At 38.7% G+C, this 16677-nt stretch overlaps 2 protein-coding genes across 2 annotated transcripts; one reads left to right on the forward strand and one right to left on the reverse strand.

Annotated features, from left to right (window-relative positions):
* Window positions 1-411: 411 nt before the first annotated feature.
* Window positions 412-7518, reverse strand: cd7al (cd7 antigen-like). Its single transcript, XM_088303871.1, has 5 exons — window positions 7375-7518; window positions 5974-6327; window positions 4768-5130; window positions 3347-3447; window positions 412-2210 (listed from the first exon to the last, which is right to left on the reverse strand). Exons 1-5 carry the CDS (start codon window positions 7424-7426, stop codon window positions 2031-2033), a joined length of 1050 nt encoding a protein of 349 aa, XP_088159997.1. The 5' UTR covers window positions 7427-7518; the 3' UTR covers window positions 412-2030.
* Window positions 7519-8581: 1063 nt separating this feature from the next.
* nuf2 (UF2 component of NDC80 kinetochore complex) lies at window positions 8582-14782 on the forward strand. Its single transcript, XM_088303058.1, has 13 exons — window positions 8582-8850; window positions 9303-9377; window positions 10035-10111; window positions 10454-10515; window positions 10623-10720; window positions 11022-11095; window positions 11704-11797; window positions 11881-11943; window positions 12022-12159; window positions 12264-12404; window positions 13250-13425; window positions 14087-14222; window positions 14291-14782. Exons 1-13 carry the CDS (start codon window positions 8728-8730, stop codon window positions 14399-14401), a joined length of 1368 nt encoding a protein of 455 aa, XP_088159184.1. The 5' UTR covers window positions 8582-8727; the 3' UTR covers window positions 14402-14782.
* Window positions 14783-16677: the final 1895 nt, after the last annotated feature.

Raw genomic sequence — 16677 nt, forward strand, 5'->3', positions numbered from 1 at the left:
CAAAGTTTTTTTAACCCTGATTTAAAAGCATTTACGTGTGGCCCTGACTTCACTTTAATTGGCATCTTATTCCATTTGCGTGCGGCCTAACAGATAAATGCTGCTTCACCATGTTTACTTTGAGCTCCTCTAATTGACCCAAATATGCAGATCTCATGAATGCCGTATTCCAACGAGGCCATGTGCTGAAATGCCATGTTTTGTAAGCTACTTTAGTTTTCTCTGCTTTGCGTTTGAATGTTTTTTACGTTAACTGTTAAGTTTTAAATGCTTGAAGGTGTTGTGTCCTTGCTTGTGTGGAGCACATTGAGTTACCTTGTGTATGAAATGTGCTATATAAATAAAACTGCCTTTATTAAAAATAAGTATGAGGTAGAGTGCGATAAATGTAGAATGACTAACTGATTATTTCTTGGACACAAAGTCAAGTTTATTAATGAGCACATGTTGAAACCAACCAACCAAAGTGCAAAATACATTGAAATCATATCAAATAAATGGTAAATGAAATAAAACTGAAATAGACAAGACACAGAAAAATACAAAAACTCTTTCTAATTCAACTAACCATCTAAATAAAAAGTTAACATCGCTGCCAATGTAAAGTTTAAGAGCAGTTACCCTGGACTAACAGTAATTTATCAATAAGGTTAATAAAACATTATGCAGAAGGTCCATAGCGCATTATTTTAATGTAAACTGCAATTATTGTTACCCAATATTTTAAAAATTGACTGTTTTCCAAAATAAAATTTGAAAAATTGCAACTCATATGAGCTGTTGATGCTGATGGGATTACATTTGCATTTTATATATTACATTGAATTTTAGATGTTTCAGGGAATCCATCTTTCAAGATGTTGTTGCTCTAAAGTTTTTTTTCATTGGGGGCTTTGTCGCCTTAAATTTTACATGAGGTTGGCAAAGCATATATGAATATGGATGAATTACCGAGTGGTCGTGCCGTGCACTGGCCTATCATTTGTGGTCTGGATGTGGCGGGGTGAACGTCACCCAAAATCTCCCATAGGACCAGAAACAGTCGATATTTTTTTTTTGCTCCTTCCTTTTGATTACGGGTTTGGATCGTGAAACTCAAAACAACACTTTTATAGTTAATACAAGTTTTAAGTTTGGATTATTTACAGTGGGGGAAATTGTTACAAAATGATTGCAGTGTATCCAAAAAGGTGTAGACAAGGGCAACAGTTTAGGACAAAAATTGCATCTAAGACATGTATCATATAAGTGGATTGGGGTCATTTCCATTATTGGGTTGAAGCAAAAATAAGAGAACTTGCACCTGACATAAATTAGACAACTAAATGAAAAACGTACACTACTCCCAAAATGGTGGGTACACTGAAAATTCCAAAAGCACCTCAAATGCACTATAACCTTTATGACTGGGTATCAATTAAAATTTCCAAAATCGATTTGATTTGATACACAAGGGTCCAACTCGATTAGATTTTCAATTCACTATTCTCTTTGATTGATTTTCGATTCAATCAAAGTCATGTAAATTTATGGAGAGCAACAATTTATTAAATGTATCAAAATATGGTTTTATGATTCGATATTAGGCTGTGTAAAGGAAAATCGATTTAAACGATATATAGCGATTTTTTTTTTTTAAATCCAGCCCTAATAACATTGATGAACATAATTTGATCGTTCATAACTGTTAAATGTTTCAGTCCTATTCACATAACTTGCTGTTCTCTAACAAGGAGCTGAACGGCAAAAGGACAGCTGCTTCTATGCCTTTCTGTGAGTCTTCCAGTATCTTTGTTACAATCGTCGGATGACACACCGAGCTCAGTCGCTCATTCTGAGAATATCCTGTGAGTCTTTAAATGTCAATTGTTGTGGAACTAGGATACTTTATACCTGTTGTGAATGATGCCATTCATCTTATTGTTAGAGAACTAGTACTCGTATCTCAAAGCACCACTGTAACCCTAACTTTTTGAAAAGTATGTATTTCTTAAAATGAGCGTGTAATTCTGCGAATTAGCTAGTGATATTTAGAAAGCTGACCTAATGGGAGTTTCATAATGGTTTTCCGGGCAGTTTTTCTTCACTTTGCAGTTGCGATACTCGGACAAGTCAGTGTCGTCCAGCTTGGCGCTGAGAGTCTTCACACCGGCCATCTCCTCATAGATGGGCGCCGCAGGGCGTGAGGCGGCACGACTGCGTGCTCGTTTCTGAAAACCAAATCAGGGAGGTGAGTAAACAAGTCATTTCCTGTGCGAAAAAAAAAAAAAAAACACCAAAAAATCTGAGTTCTCGCCGAGAGATAGTCGAAGCTCCTTGTGTGGAAACAACACTTGCGAAACTGCTGCGGTTAGCGGAGGAAGAGGAACTGGCGACGCCCTCACAACATGCAGGTGTTAACACTTCTGTTTGTTTCAGCAGTAGAAAGTAACCAATAAATACAGAAGTCTCATAATATTAAGATGACACCTGAATATGTTAATAAAATTGCGGAATTATTTGATGACAAGCATGTAAGGAAGAGGGTGAAGAACTAAGGTTGAGTGATGAAAGCCATACTCGCCATTTATAGAACAAAAACTTTTTTGTGAGCAGAGAAGTGTTTTATTCACTTTGCCATACTGTCAAATTGGATTTTGTGCTCAATTGACAGTAAAAAAAAATATGTTTTTACTCAAAGGAGGAATTTGCAATCTTTAAAAAAAAAAAAAATCCCTTTGTCATATTTGGTGTTATTCTATAGAATTTTCAGGAGGATATCAGAATGCCAAATTATTCTATAGCTGCCGCCCCAATGAGAAACTCCAAAGGCACACGAGCTAACAACTACCACCAACATTGGGTTGTTCTACCCTTGAAGTGAAGGATATCAGAAGACAAAGAGTGGAGCAACACATGTAGACAGACAACATGCCAACAATCTTTGTCGTCTGCAAAGAACGATGAGTCTTACTGCCGTACTGAGAAGTTGAGAGAGGCGCTGTGTCCCCAGTATATCCTGTCTTGTACTTCCTGGTGGCCAAGATGTGCACACCAGAATGGTTATTAATAATTATTCTTTAAATTGTCATTACTGTCCATTAGAAAAAAATAAATATAACATTATACAGTGCTATTTTGACATGCACTTGCTTTGGGTTATGAGTGTATCTCATATTTCAAGGACCGCTGCAAGAGAAAATGTGGTTTTATTTATTTATTCTTTTTTAATTTTCAATCTTCTCCTTTATGTATGTTTTTTCAGAGACTTTACCTTTTGATTTTGACCACCAGTGTTGAACCAGTTGAGGCGTTAAAAAAAATAAATTAAAAAAAAAAAAACACAAGTACCTAACAAAACACTCACATGATAGATGAGCATTAAAGCGAGGAGCACGATGAGAACCAACACGGCCGAGGAAAGCGCATACAGCAGAGTTGGGTAGTTGGAGCAGCCACATGGACCTCCTGGGAAGAAGACAAAAGTGGCTTTTAGGTTGCACCAACACAATGAAGTCATCACACGCATGTTGATTGCAACAACGTGGTTAGAGTACGAAGAGTTCAGTGACATTGCAGAAGCCGCTGAGCCACTTCCTTCCCAGTTTGAGGCTCAACTACAGATGATGAGGATCCAGCTGTTGCCAATGATTAGTGTTAGGAGATGTCACGAGTTAAAGATGAACAATCAAAATCACAAAGAGGCGCTGAAATGGACTGACAGGACAGTGGAACCTCCAACATCATGATATCGCTGAACTTAAATGTTCCCCCAAAAAATTCACGTTTGACTGCAGAAAAAAAGACGTCAGCTTCCGTCTGCTTGCAGTACTACAAATTACCCACTTCCAGATATCCATGTTGTATATTTTTCATTCATTTATGTACATGTGTACATATGTACAACAAATGTGGGTATACTTATTACCGGCCAGCTTAGTGCTTGTAGATTTGGGGTTCACTCCGGTTGACGAGAGAGTAGCCTCCTTCCGCCTTTGAGTGGGGGGGGGGCGGGGGCTTGGGTCCCCTTTTCATTTATTTATTTATTTTTTTCATTCTACCTATAAAGCTTGCATGCTTCCAAGATACAGATTTTACTATGTAATTACCATGTAATTTATAGCAATGACATTTTAGAAAAATGCCATTTGTTGTTGAATCTAACCCTTATATCCTAAATATTAGTGAATTTATTACTATATTACACAGTCATTATATTATTATTACAAAAACCTGGTGTGCTGGATAATAATTAGGACAGATTTGGAATCAGCGCAAAAAAAGTGAATCTAGAAAAAATTACTTGCATATCTGACTATTTTTTTTATGTATATAAATTATAAATTGAACATTCACAGGTTTTTGTGAATATACATCTACCGTGCACTTCTGTCCCCATTCATCCAATGTATGGAATATATTGTACGAATTATATTCATATACATACAAAATGTTATTATTGCCGCAGCACTAATCATGCTATGCTTGCAATAACGACACTGTCCACATTAAGGAATTGTCTCTTCACTAATTTGCACAACTGGGTGAGGCCCATGGTCATTTGCGGCACCCAAAAATTGTCAATGAAAAAAAAAAATCAGGGCATGGCCGTCGCCATAGTCAACAGAATGAAAAAGATTTTGTTCGACGCTGGAGGCTCCAGTGTACTGTATGTAAAAGTGTTATTCTGATCTTGTGTTATCTGCTTGGGGAGAGGGTGAAGGGGTTGTTAGAGGTTGTTAATATGTCACCATCTTGAAGATCAGGTCCCACTGCGCCGTTACCTACCTTCCACGGACACAAAGACAGCTTGTCTCATATGTAGCAAGGCGCTAGTGTCGGGGCGACCGCGCAGGAGGAGCTGGCAGCTGTACAAGCCGCTATCCTCTTGCTGCAGATGTCGCAGGGTGAGGTTATACGTGAAGCCGCGGGGGCCCGGGGCCGACCACAGGTGGAATCGTGAGGGGGAAGAAGAGGTAGAGGAGGGACCATCGCCGAGGTGCCGCTTGGTGTGGTAGAGCAGCTCCACAGGCGCTCGGCCCCTTCGCCGCGTCAGGCTCACGCCCTCCACCGGAAGGTCCTCGCCGTGAGGGGGGACACAGGGGATGACAGCCGAGCCCCCCGTGCACACATCGACGTGCCCTACATCCACTGAGCCACCGGGGACGGGGGTACAAACTTAGACTCAGTGGGTCCAATAGAGACCAATGATAGTAGTGGGTGCGTGTGCTTCCAAACATTTCCACCTCTGCTACGATTAATACAGTTAATTTAGCAATATGAATACCACAAAAGAGTATGTTTGCGATTTTCGTAAAAAGAATTGATTTTTTTTTATTTGATGGTGAATTACTGATTTTGGTAATAGATAGAATAGCATTCAAAAATAAAACTGTAAGAATATACAATATAAATTGTGCGATATACTGTTGGTGTTTGACCCCAAAGGTTTGTAATTGGTGGAGAAACTGTTGCCGCAAGAACGGCAATGAGTTGTTTCTTTTGTTTGGTCGCAAGGTTTGCATGCAGTTCAAGGAGAGATTTTGGCCCAAAATGCTGGCAAACTCTACATGAGTTTTCTTTTTGGTTGAGGTTTGGAAAATGACTAGACCACACCGAATGCTTATAATCGCCCCGCCTACCACAACAAAAAAAATAAATACAAATTTTTTATTTTGTCAAAAATGTCAAAATTATCGGGATGACAGTACTGCACAGAGAAAATGATCATTGAAAAAATATCTACTCTACTCTCTTAAACCCCAGTTTGTACCTCAAATTTTATTTTTTAATTTAACACCACGCCCAAGGAAAAACAACCAATCAGAAACCAAAAGCATGAGTGGCAAGTACTCAAACCAATCTGTATGTGCCAGAATTCAATATTCCGCCTATTACCGGAGAGACTGTAACTTTCTTTGTGAGTGGGCAATTATTACCCTCAATGTACAACGTTTGGACACCCCTGGGATAATCAAAAAAAAGACCACTCACCAGGATTTACCAGGAGGAAAAATTCGGTGTCTCCCGGCACGTGTTCGTCCTCAGAAGACGGGTTTGCTACCACAAACTCACAATAGTAGCGGTCCGTGTCGTTGGCTTTCAAATCCGATAAGGTGACGGTCAGAGAGTGGCTGCTCGGGTCGCCGCCAACCGCCAGGCGGCGTCTGTCGTTGGCGGCGTTCACGTGCACCTCGGTGTCCGTGTATTTGAAGAGCACGTGACCAGGGTGCAGCCACGTACGCTTCAGGTAAAAGCCTAAAGGAGAGTGGCGCCTGGGCTTGATGGTGCAGGGAAGATCCACCGAATCACCCTCCTGCCTTTCCAGGAATTGAATGTCACCACACACTTGGACACAAAAACGACAAGTAAAGATTCAACTTGTGACTGGATGTCAAGCATTTCCTCAAGCTGTCGTAATAGGTATTTGGGACTACATGTCCCATAATGCTTTGTATTGAAGTGGGGTGGAAGGAACTTCCGGGTGATGACTAAACAGAGCGTTAACAAGAACTCGCCGTGTCCCGTGTGATTATTATACACCAGCTTCCTCCATCGTCCTCCTTCCCTTTAAACATGTCAGCCCAAGTACCACAACAATCACTCTGCAAGCTTCTCTTATTGGAAGCCTTTGTTGAGCTTGACAACGCCCAGCTATAAAAATAATACTTTGACAATTACAAAGTTTAAGTGTAACTATGTATTCTGCAATTTTCCACTGTTTCAGCTTCCACTGAAGAAGGACAAAACACTAGTTGCAATGTCATGTCTCACCAAATGCAATAATGCTTATTTCAGTGCAACAATGCAATGTTTAGCGTTGACAGTTGGAATTGTGCTCAGTCTTCTTTTTAGTTATGAAATGGATATATTAAGACTATATGTATTTATTTGTATCAGATCTGTTTTTATTTAAAATTAAGTTAATGGTTTCTTTTTGAGAAATTTTACCACCCCAATGAGGAGACTTTGTGTTGACTATTATTTTTATGTGCACAAATTTTTATTCATAATTAAGTTAATGATTCCTTTTTGTTTATTTTCATTAACCAATTAGTTTTAGAGTTTTCTTTTTATCTGCCCCTTCTCAAATAACATACTTGCAAGTTACAGGCGTTAATTGTGGTAGCCATATGTTGCCACTTTTACTGTCACCTCTCGAATTAAATATGACAAGTTATAAATAGTTGTTTGTTGTCCTTGGTGTGTTATTTCTTTACCCTCTGTCATCTCTTAAATTAATTGCAGGAAAATGTTATTGCGATTGGTTTTGTGATTACTTTTTGTTGTCTCTCTTCTGCCTGTCCCCTCTCAAACTAAGTACTGGCAAGTTGTGCCCGTCCCTTCCAAAACACCAAAAACAACGACATGACTTGAACACAAAGTGCTACTCACCAAATATGGTGTGAATCACCAGCAGAATAGAAAGGTGGCGGATGGTGTTCATCTTTACTTTAGAGCCAAAGTGCTTTGTAAAAATGCGGAAAGGAGGCAGAGAAGTGAGTCATAACAACACACACGAAAGAACCTCAAAATGGGTTTAAGAACGAACCTAACCAAGACCTTGAAAAGCTCCGCCTTCTAACCTCAAGGGGAACAAAAGAGGAAGATCCTTCTGGCTCACACTGTTAAGTCTTTTGTCTTTTTGTCATCTTCCACTCAATTGTAATAGTTTAACATTTTTTTGTGTCTTGAAAAGCTTTATGCTGAAAATTATTGATGGCGATCGAAAAGTAGATGAATGGTTTAACGTCCATCTCATAGTTCTGCAGTCCCATGTTTGAATCCTGGCTCCGGCCTTCGTGTATGCAGTTTGCATGCATGGTTCATTGAAAAAAAACATGGACTGAACATAGAAAAACTGTTTATTAGTAAAACTATGTGGCTACAAGACAAGCAAACTCTGCTGAAAATAGCAGTGAAGTTTAGCTCATTATCTTGGGACACTGTGCATAAAATGATAACTCTGCGTCTCCCAAACAGTATTCAAGTTCCCGTGGTCTCCCAAACTCCAATCAAGTACCACCTAATCTTTACATTCCACTTCCACTCTCCAATTAACGTAGGAGGGCAATTTGTCTCTTTGACTGATATTCAACTTGGTTTACCCCAATTAAAAAAAAAAAGATCTGAGATTTCTTGTGTATGTTGCCACAAATAGGGCCAACAATGGCACCTACGATTTTAAAAGCATTTGTAAACAATATGTTGTTTAGTCTCCCACACTCCACAAAAACGTGGAAAACAAATAAGAGAAGGGACATTTGGAGTGTTGTTTCACTGGCGTACGTCAACGTAGCATGTTCAGTGAATGCACTGTGCCGTGAACTCGGGTTCAGAAACCGTTGTACGATAAAGGCATTTTTGACAGCGCAACTTTGACACATTCAATATGGCGGTAACATCGACGTACGATTATAAGATACATTATTTATTTAAGAATATGTATTAGGCAATCAAAAGGCACGCCATACTTTGCACGGGAAAATAACTTTAAAAATTTATTTTAAAAAATACACGACTGAATGAAAAGTAAACGATTCCGTTTTTAAGGCGACGTTGATGTCAAATTGATGTCCAATGACCGGCCATCCGACACGCTAGGCGGCGGTGAAAAGAAGAAGGAGCAGCAGTGAAAGACGGAGAAGGAGCGAAGAAGAAATACAATTTTTCGGCGCCATTTCTCTGGGTTGTTGTTGAATGTAGTTGTCCTGTTCTTCCTTGCATTTTCACTCAACCTAAACAACAATGGCTGAAAACGCAGTGCCCGTCCACCCTGTGGACGTGGTAATAAACTATTACAGAACAGAAGTCCTTACTGGTGAAGAGGCAAAACATTTCACCAAGAGCGACCTAGCTCCATCTCCGAAGGTAACCGAATATCCGCTCTGTTTGAACTCGCAACTGTTCAAACGTACACATAAACTGAATAACGTCTTACGGCATTAGAATTTTTTCTCAACTGTTTGAGTAAGCTAGTGACTTAAACGAAACAAAGCAGCAAGCAAAACGTCTCGCGTCAAACCTGAGTTGTCGCGAGTATGTCAGTTTGAGAAACGATACGCAAAATCCAAATGGATAAAGAATGTGGAACGTTGTGTTAAGTTACTTTTGTGAAGACACGAATTATGTGCCGTTTTATTTTGTTCAACATACGTTTACGCATTTGTTTTCTACCTATGGTTCTTACCCATTTGCAAACAGAATCTGAAGTTTAGTGGCGAAATTTGAAACCGATATGTCATTGTCACTTTTTTTGTACTACAAACAATTAAAATGTATTTAGCAAATAACTTTATTCTTCTTCATTCATTTCTTTCCAGCCAGAAGCAGTTCAATCACTCTACATAAGAATTTTGCATCAGCTTTTTCGTTCCAGACCTGAATGTCATTCCATGGTAAGAACTGTTTTATAGGTAGATGGTGACTAGATTCAGTTGGAACATATTTCATATAAATTAGGAATGGAGTGAATTGTTGTGTAATTGGTAAGATCAGACCTGACAAATGACAGTATATAATCAGTGACACACATACAGAGATTAATAATAGAAATAGTTTATTTTTATTTCAAATCAAATGTTGTTTATTGATGTTTTCTCGCTTGTTAAATAAACGCCTTTCATGTTAATCAGTCGTGTATTTACAGCATAGACGCAGCTCCTAACTAGAGGTGCAACAGTTATTTTGATAATGCATTAATCATTTTGAGTCTTTGTTTAACTTAAGTTGTCCAATTTTGGGGGGAATTTCAGCCTCTCAGCAGTAAAAAAAAACTTTCAGCAATACAATTATCATTTTATTTTGTCAAAACAAGTAATTTTCAAAATCGAGCTTTTGCTCTGGAATACAGTGATCAACATTTTTTTGCCCATTTCCCAACATGGTATAGCCCAAAATAGGAACTGAATCCTAAACAATTCATGTCATTTTTGCTGAGTGGACTGACAAGAATGTTCCAAATGAGTGAGAATCTCAACTGCAATGAAAACCTGCAAATAAAGTGTGGAATAAATACATTGCGTTGCTTGCTTTTTATGTCTTTTTTCCAACAGGTACCACTTGTGGAAAACATTCAGCATCCTGAATGCCACGAGGGTGCAACTGCCATCCTCAGTGTCTACACTCGCATGTGAGTTACTGTTCTGATCAAACTGCCAATGTATGAATAATTACTTTGCATCAAAAGAGAGAAGTATTTCTAATGGTTTTCTCCTTTCATTTAGCAAATTAACATAACCATATTATTGGTATGATACAATAAACACAGTATTCTAAAATTTTAAGGATACCCATTTTGATACATTGTGGTGATATGTGACCATGAATTTCTCGTTGTTTTTGTAAAGGCCGCATTACTTATACAGCTCTTCTGCTAGATTTCATTATTCAGTGTAGCTGTACCTTCTTGTATAGCAACTGACATTTTCTTAATAAAAACAAATCAATAAAACTTCACTGAAATATTTTTTAGGCGGCAGTTTCTGCCAATGTGTTTTGTGTATGACTTCTCATTGAATGACCTTCTAGCACCAAGTAAGTGTTTTAAATACCTATCTTCAAAATAGATTTTTTTTCTCTTTTCATTTACTGATCAGTACATTTATGAGGTGTAAACACATAATGTTCCTCCTCCTTTTCAGAGAAACATAGAACACTTACTATTTTGAGTGCCATCATGAACTTTCTCCAATTCAGGAAGCAGCGGATTAATGTGATGTCGGCAAAGCAAGTCAAGTTTGTAAGTGATATTTCAACTCTTATTGCTTTGAAAGTGCATGTGGGTAAACTACCCAGCGACTCAGCTACCGTGCAAATATGCACATGCAAACAATTCTCTCACCTTTCTTCCAACCTAATCACAATCCATATCCCAATGAATATGTTAAGCTTTCGTTATATGTCATGAATACATCTTGCAGATATTTAGGATAGCATTGTTTTGAGTGCAGTACAGAAGTTATGTTGCTGTATTTTGTTAGCTAAGGACGGAAATTTTCATCTGTGTTCACAATGACTAACTGGTACTTTTTTATTGTCAGAGGGCAGCCTTGAACATGCAACAGACCTATGCCAAAGGAATCCAAGAAGCCGAAAAAAAAATTGAGAAGCTGATGTAAGTCTTGACTTGTTTAAACATGGCTGCGTGTCACAATTTTTACCCCTACTTCATTTTAGCGACATGTTATTGGTCTTCTACTGTACCTTCTCCTGTTTGATACCTTTTAACAATGAGACCCCTCTGACGCAGTGGAACTTCCGCTGCTTGTGCTGTAAGACAAGACAAAAAAAAAAAAAACATTCTCAGAAATCTGAATGTTATTTGGAGTTGATCAAGAACACTGTTTATTTTTGCTTCTTGAAAGGATTTTTTTAAATAAATATTTTAACAGTTTATACAGTAGAGAAGGTCAGTTTTTAAGCTACTAGCAAGATTTTAATGTCGCCTCCAGTCTACAAAGGTTATATATTGTTTACGAGCCTTTGTTTATTCATGGTGGAACGCTGCAATCATTACATTTTACTTGTTTTTTGCTGTATTTTTGGGAATGTATGATCAATTAAATTATACAGCCAGACCCAGTGAGAACAGTGACATTGATGGTGTGTTTTCTAAAAACAATTTCCAATTGATTGTTGAGCTGTGCAAAGTGTAGCCCTCTTATCGGAGAATGCGTTTACTTTTTTACTTTATTTATTTATTTGTTTTTAACACATGTTCAGGACTATCCCACCAGAGCAGCAAGCCGAGGCTGCTCAGCTGGAAGCTGCCCTCTCTGAAATGCAGGCGACTACCACACGTTTATACAATGAAGTGGTAAATGGTGACAGAACCGTGTTCATCATAGAATTTATTGTGCTGTCAGTCATGGTAAAATGAACCTGGTGATCTTCTTTCAGAATGCAAAAAACGACACTATTACGGAGTTGAAAGCTAAAATTGCAGAGAAAACACAGAAACTGGTAAGAGAAGAAAAAAGCTTTTACAAAACTGAATATGTTTAACATCAGAAATTATGGTTTGTTCCTTTTTTTTTTCAGGCTCAGGTGAAGATTGGTGTAAATAACACGAAGGAAGACATAAGCAAACTCAAGTCTCAAATTGTTGAGTCACCCGAGGAGCTGCAGATCCAAATGGAAAGGATGAGGGAACATGTCATGGACTTAAAAAGCTCTGTTGTGAGTGAATATTAATTTAGCAGCAAATATATAATGAAGTTTATATGATCCACTAACTCTTTCATATTGAAATGTATGAAAAACATTAATGATGTTAATGTTAGGGAAAAACTGATGAGGATGTAGTGGAGCTACAAAACATGGTCCAGAGAATGAACCGCACTGATATGGAGATCCAGCAAGTGTACAATTTGCTGCAAGAACTGCAAGTCAGCATGAATGACAGCAAGCAGCAGCATGAGGAGGTATGAACACAGAAACCTAACAAGTTGTTTGTTTGCTAGTTTGATGTGAATGGGATTTTCTTCTCAACTTTTGGGTAACGTAACAATGAATGGTTGATATTGAGGAATTTGTACATCTCATCCGCAACCAATCGCTGGTAGATGTCTATGTTTTTGTCACACTGGAGCTGGGATTACTTCCTGCTTCTGTATCTAAGAGTCACGGGAAATGTTTTTCTGGTAACATATTTCCAATGATATAATGTGGGACCAGACCTGCACTAAGCAAGCTTCCATTAGCTAAGCTAAGACTGAGCAAAAAAGGTTGGATAATGGTGTTGAACTGTCAACCAAGATAGCATTTAGCCTTAGCCAAAGTTCAGTAATAACTTCTCCTGGTTGACTTGCAAAGTCAACTTGTTTTTCGCCTGTCAGAGGGTCCCCTCCTCCGCTGGGCGCAAGCCCGTGTAGTTGCATGGCGAAAAAAGCGAGCCACTAATGTTTTCAACTGGTCTGAATCTAGCCAGATGGTGCTAAATCTATCAAATTTCCCCATTGTGACTAATGAGGGACTAATAAATTTAATAATAATTTATCTTTAAATACGCATAGGGCACAATTGGCCGTTTCCAGAAGCTTAATTTCAGCCTGTTATCCTTTGCAAAACAAACTCTAATTCATATTTGGTATATTATCAGTGTCTGGAGCGTGTGCTCAAAGGAACTGATGTATGTTCGATGCAGGAAGAAAATGCTAGTACATCACGTAGCAGACTGCAACTGTGTATTTTGATACACTGGAGGGATATAATCCGTCTCAAAAGATGATATTAAAAAAAAAAAGTGTTTTCTGTTCCCATTATGCAGCATAAACAGCTCGTCTCTCAGTATGAGAACAAGCAGAAGGAGCTTAAGAACCTGTGGAAAGAGGAAGAGCAGCTGAAACGAGCTCTAGACATGAAGCTGGACAGGGAGGCCAAGCATAACATCCGCAGGCAAAAGAAGAAGGATGACCATGAGCAACATGTCAACAATGTATTGGGGTATGCATGCATATACTGGATCGACTTTGCAATTAGCCAACGCTATTTAGAAATTCCTCAATTTGTGAGATCTGTGAAAATGTTGTATGTTACGTATGTATATATTTGATCAACGTGCTTTCCGCTCCAAACGTGTTTAAGGAAATCTGAAAAACATTTGGAATTCTCTGAAGAAGAAATAACCATGGGAAAACAGCCATTTGTATTGAACAGACCCGTTTGTAGCCGTAGGCTGGAAAATGAGGCCATGACGTCTTCAAAACAACGTCCAAAGAAGCACTCAATGCTTTGCTTCCATAGTCAAGATCCCACCTTGGTAAAGCGGAAATTTTACAAATGGTCTGTTGTGGGAAACAAGTCAGGGACTGCAGCTGTAGAGCACCCGTTTCACCTGCTACGGACGAGTAACACTGCTAAACAACCAAAAGGTGTGGTGAAAGCCTAGAAAAAGATCACAAAATGGTGCAAAACTTTGTTGCCTGTCGGTCACAAGCTTTGCCCATTTTATTACATTAGCACAGAGTGTGTTAGCTAATCTCTTCTTTCTGTTTTTTTCAAAATGAATCAAAGGGAGTACTTTTGCGTATAAGTTTTTATTGAGCTTTGCCCTTCAAACCTGGAAAACATCATTGCATTGTGTTTTTGTTGAACTTTAATCCAGACAGTGTAACCAAATGCATCATAAACGTGAAGAAAAGGCTGACAAAATCCATGAAGTGTCCAGAGAGAATCAGCAGCTGAAGGTTGAGATCCAGAGCCTGAAAGATGTCTGCAGCAAAGAGACCAAGAAAGCTCAGGTATAACCACAAGCAAAGTTTCAGCACATCTGCGTTGGTTGGGTTTAGTCATTCTTTTCCATCTCCAGGTGATGTATGACACTCTTTCGAGTGCCATGGACGAGCTGGACAGGAGAATCGAGATGAAGATTTTAAATCTAAAAGATGATGCCATCAAGATTTTGGCGCATTTCCAATAATTTCCTTTTTCCAATTTTTACAAGTTCTAAAGCATGTTTTTTCTTCCCCACTCGCCATTTGATTACTTTTCAATTATTTGCATAAACAATAAAACAAAACAGTTTTTTTTTTAGTACTTGTCTAAGCTGTCACTTCCGGTCAAATACGTCACTTCCGGTTTTGTGACGTCACCCACCAGGCAAAAGCATTCTGCAGTGGGTAGCACTCGCGTTGTCTTCTTTTTTTAAAACAGTTCGTGCTGACTATTGGTTTCTCTAATAAATGAATAGGTGTGTAGAAAGTAAAAACCCTCATAATAGGGTGTGTGCATTTTATTTTTCCATTGACAGTACATTCACAGATACCGTCTTTCTCCGAACCTTAGCAATGGTCAATCTTTGTTGTCATCTAGTTCATAAAATGTGTCCTAAATTCTTAAAAGGCTCATCCCTACTCGATCAATTTCAGCCTGCTCCACTAATTAGGGGTTTGCAACTTCTAGTGGAGCATCTGTACTTTTTGGTGAAAACATTGAACAATATCTTCCCTTGTGGTGTCTGGAGGTTGCTTTGATTTCACTAAGTTAGTTAGGTCTGTACAGCTCTCTAATGGCTGTCTACTCGTGATGGTGAGATGAAGCTTCTTGAACCATTGAGTCTTTCCATGCAATTGGTTTGACTCACGTGTCGAAGCCTCAAAGATGGTTCAAGCCCCTCTACCGAGTGGACAAAGTATATCGACATGCAAGGAAGAGGGTTTTTTCTCTCTATTTTCTATTTATTTTATTCTTTTCCTTTTTATTTATTTTTTAATTTAATTTTTTCCTCTCTTTATTATTTTTGTTTATTTTATTTTTCCCTTTTTCTTTTTTAATTTATTTTGTTAAAGTAATTGATTCCTGGAATTAAGTGATTTTAAACGTAACTAATTTACTTTGGTGGTGTTACTTGATCTTAAAAGTAACTAAATTACTTGCACGCTGGATTACTTTATTTCATAACTAAGTACTTTTACTTAAACAGAAACTCTTTAACATCCTGAAGGCTCCACAACAGTGATAAGTTGATATTAATCGACAAGCGAACTACAAACCTCACAAAACGGGAAACCTCTATGGCGTTTTGTTGCTGTTTCAATCAGAACTGCGCTTCCTGAACTGGTCACGTGGTACGGCCGGTTTCGAGGCTTCAAACGTCATCATTCACGTCACTCGGGCGCTTCTGGGTGCGCGACCTTTTTCTCTTTCAAGGGCGACATCAATATAAGAACCGCAAGGTTGAACCAGGTTCCATAAAGATTACATGAGGTTCATTGTAAGTGAGCCAGGCAATTTTGGGTGACAAACGCCCGTTGCGCGAGTGAATATCTACATCCCGTCGCACCAACATCCATTTTCCACTGGGTGGCGGTGCATTGATTCAATGTCTACACTTAGGAAGCACACAAAGCAGAATAATGCAATCACTTTCAATTTATTTGTGAATGTTACACAACAACAGGTTGGTACACAAGTGTAATTATGTGTCTCAACATGTAAAACATTATGGAGTCCCAAAGGTCACAATCAGTCACCTTAAACTTGCACAGGCTGTCATTACACGCAAAAAAAAAGGCCCAAGTGGCTTTTTCATGTTTCTAGTTCACCACATCTTGATACTTTTTAAACTGGCATACCACATGTATACGCCATCTAAACTTCTAAGAGGTTTCGTTTAATTCTCTTCTTTTATGTTTACTTACCACAGAAGTCCATTCCGTGACTGTACAGTTAACGTGAATTAGTAGTTCATCTGTCTGTGCCGTCTATTCATGTCTGAATCATACAGCATTATGAAATGAAATACAGTCGTCCCACACTACAAGGAATAGCGGGTTACTTACTGAGTTTAAAAGGCCTGTAGCGCCAGCTGAGTGGGTACAAGGCTGAAAAGTGGAGTAGGAGGTGCTACAGACGACAAACAGATACAAAGCAGTTATGTGATCGGAGGGAGCTTTTTAATCCACCACAGTCACAGTCGAAGTCCTTAAGAACTTAACCAACCTGTGTGGATGCCTGCACAGAAAACAGGTGGCTAACATGACAAATGAACAAGGAAGCATTTTGGTACCCTGGAATACGCATACTGCAGTAAATAAGGCTAGGTGCTGTTTTCTAGACCTGCCATTTGTTGTACTCTGTTGGCTCGGCCAGGTTAAATATGGTTGTACTTTCTACCCAATTAGATTCTAGCGGGTATTTGCTGCAGTTCCTGTATTGCTGGGTGTTACCGGTGTTCGGCATAAAGCGCAAAGTGTG

The sequence above is a fragment of the Idiotropiscis lumnitzeri genome, chromosome 8 (assembly GCF_059441095.1).
Source record: "Idiotropiscis lumnitzeri isolate Australia: NSW breed Sydney's pygmy pipehorse chromosome 8, RoL_Ilum_1.0, whole genome shotgun sequence".
NCBI lineage: Eukaryota > Metazoa > Chordata > Actinopteri > Syngnathiformes > Syngnathidae > Idiotropiscis > Idiotropiscis lumnitzeri.

Bases quoted from the DNA above. Each gene is read 5' to 3' on its own strand.
- cd7al (XM_088303871.1), bottom strand. From the start codon at position 7,426: ATGAACACCATCCGCCACCTTTCTATTCTGCTGGTGATTCACACCATA. The intron at 5,131-5,973 runs GTGAGTGGTCTT...CCGGTGGCTCAG, and splicing joins TTTCCTCCTGGTAAATCCTG to TGGATGTAGGGCACGTCGAT. The intron at 3,448-4,767 runs GTAGGTAACGGC...TCTTCTTCCCAG, and splicing joins TGTCTTTGTGTCCGTGGAAG to GAGGTCCATGTGGCTGCTCC.
- nuf2 (XM_088303058.1), top strand. From the start codon at position 8,728: ATGGCTGAAAACGCAGTGCCCGTCCACCCTGTGGACGTGGTAATAAAC. The intron at 9,378-10,034 runs GTAAGAACTGTT...TTTTTCCAACAG, and splicing joins GACCTGAATGTCATTCCATG to GTACCACTTGTGGAAAACAT. The intron at 10,112-10,453 runs GTGAGTTACTGT...AATATTTTTTAG, and splicing joins CTCAGTGTCTACACTCGCAT to GCGGCAGTTTCTGCCAATGT.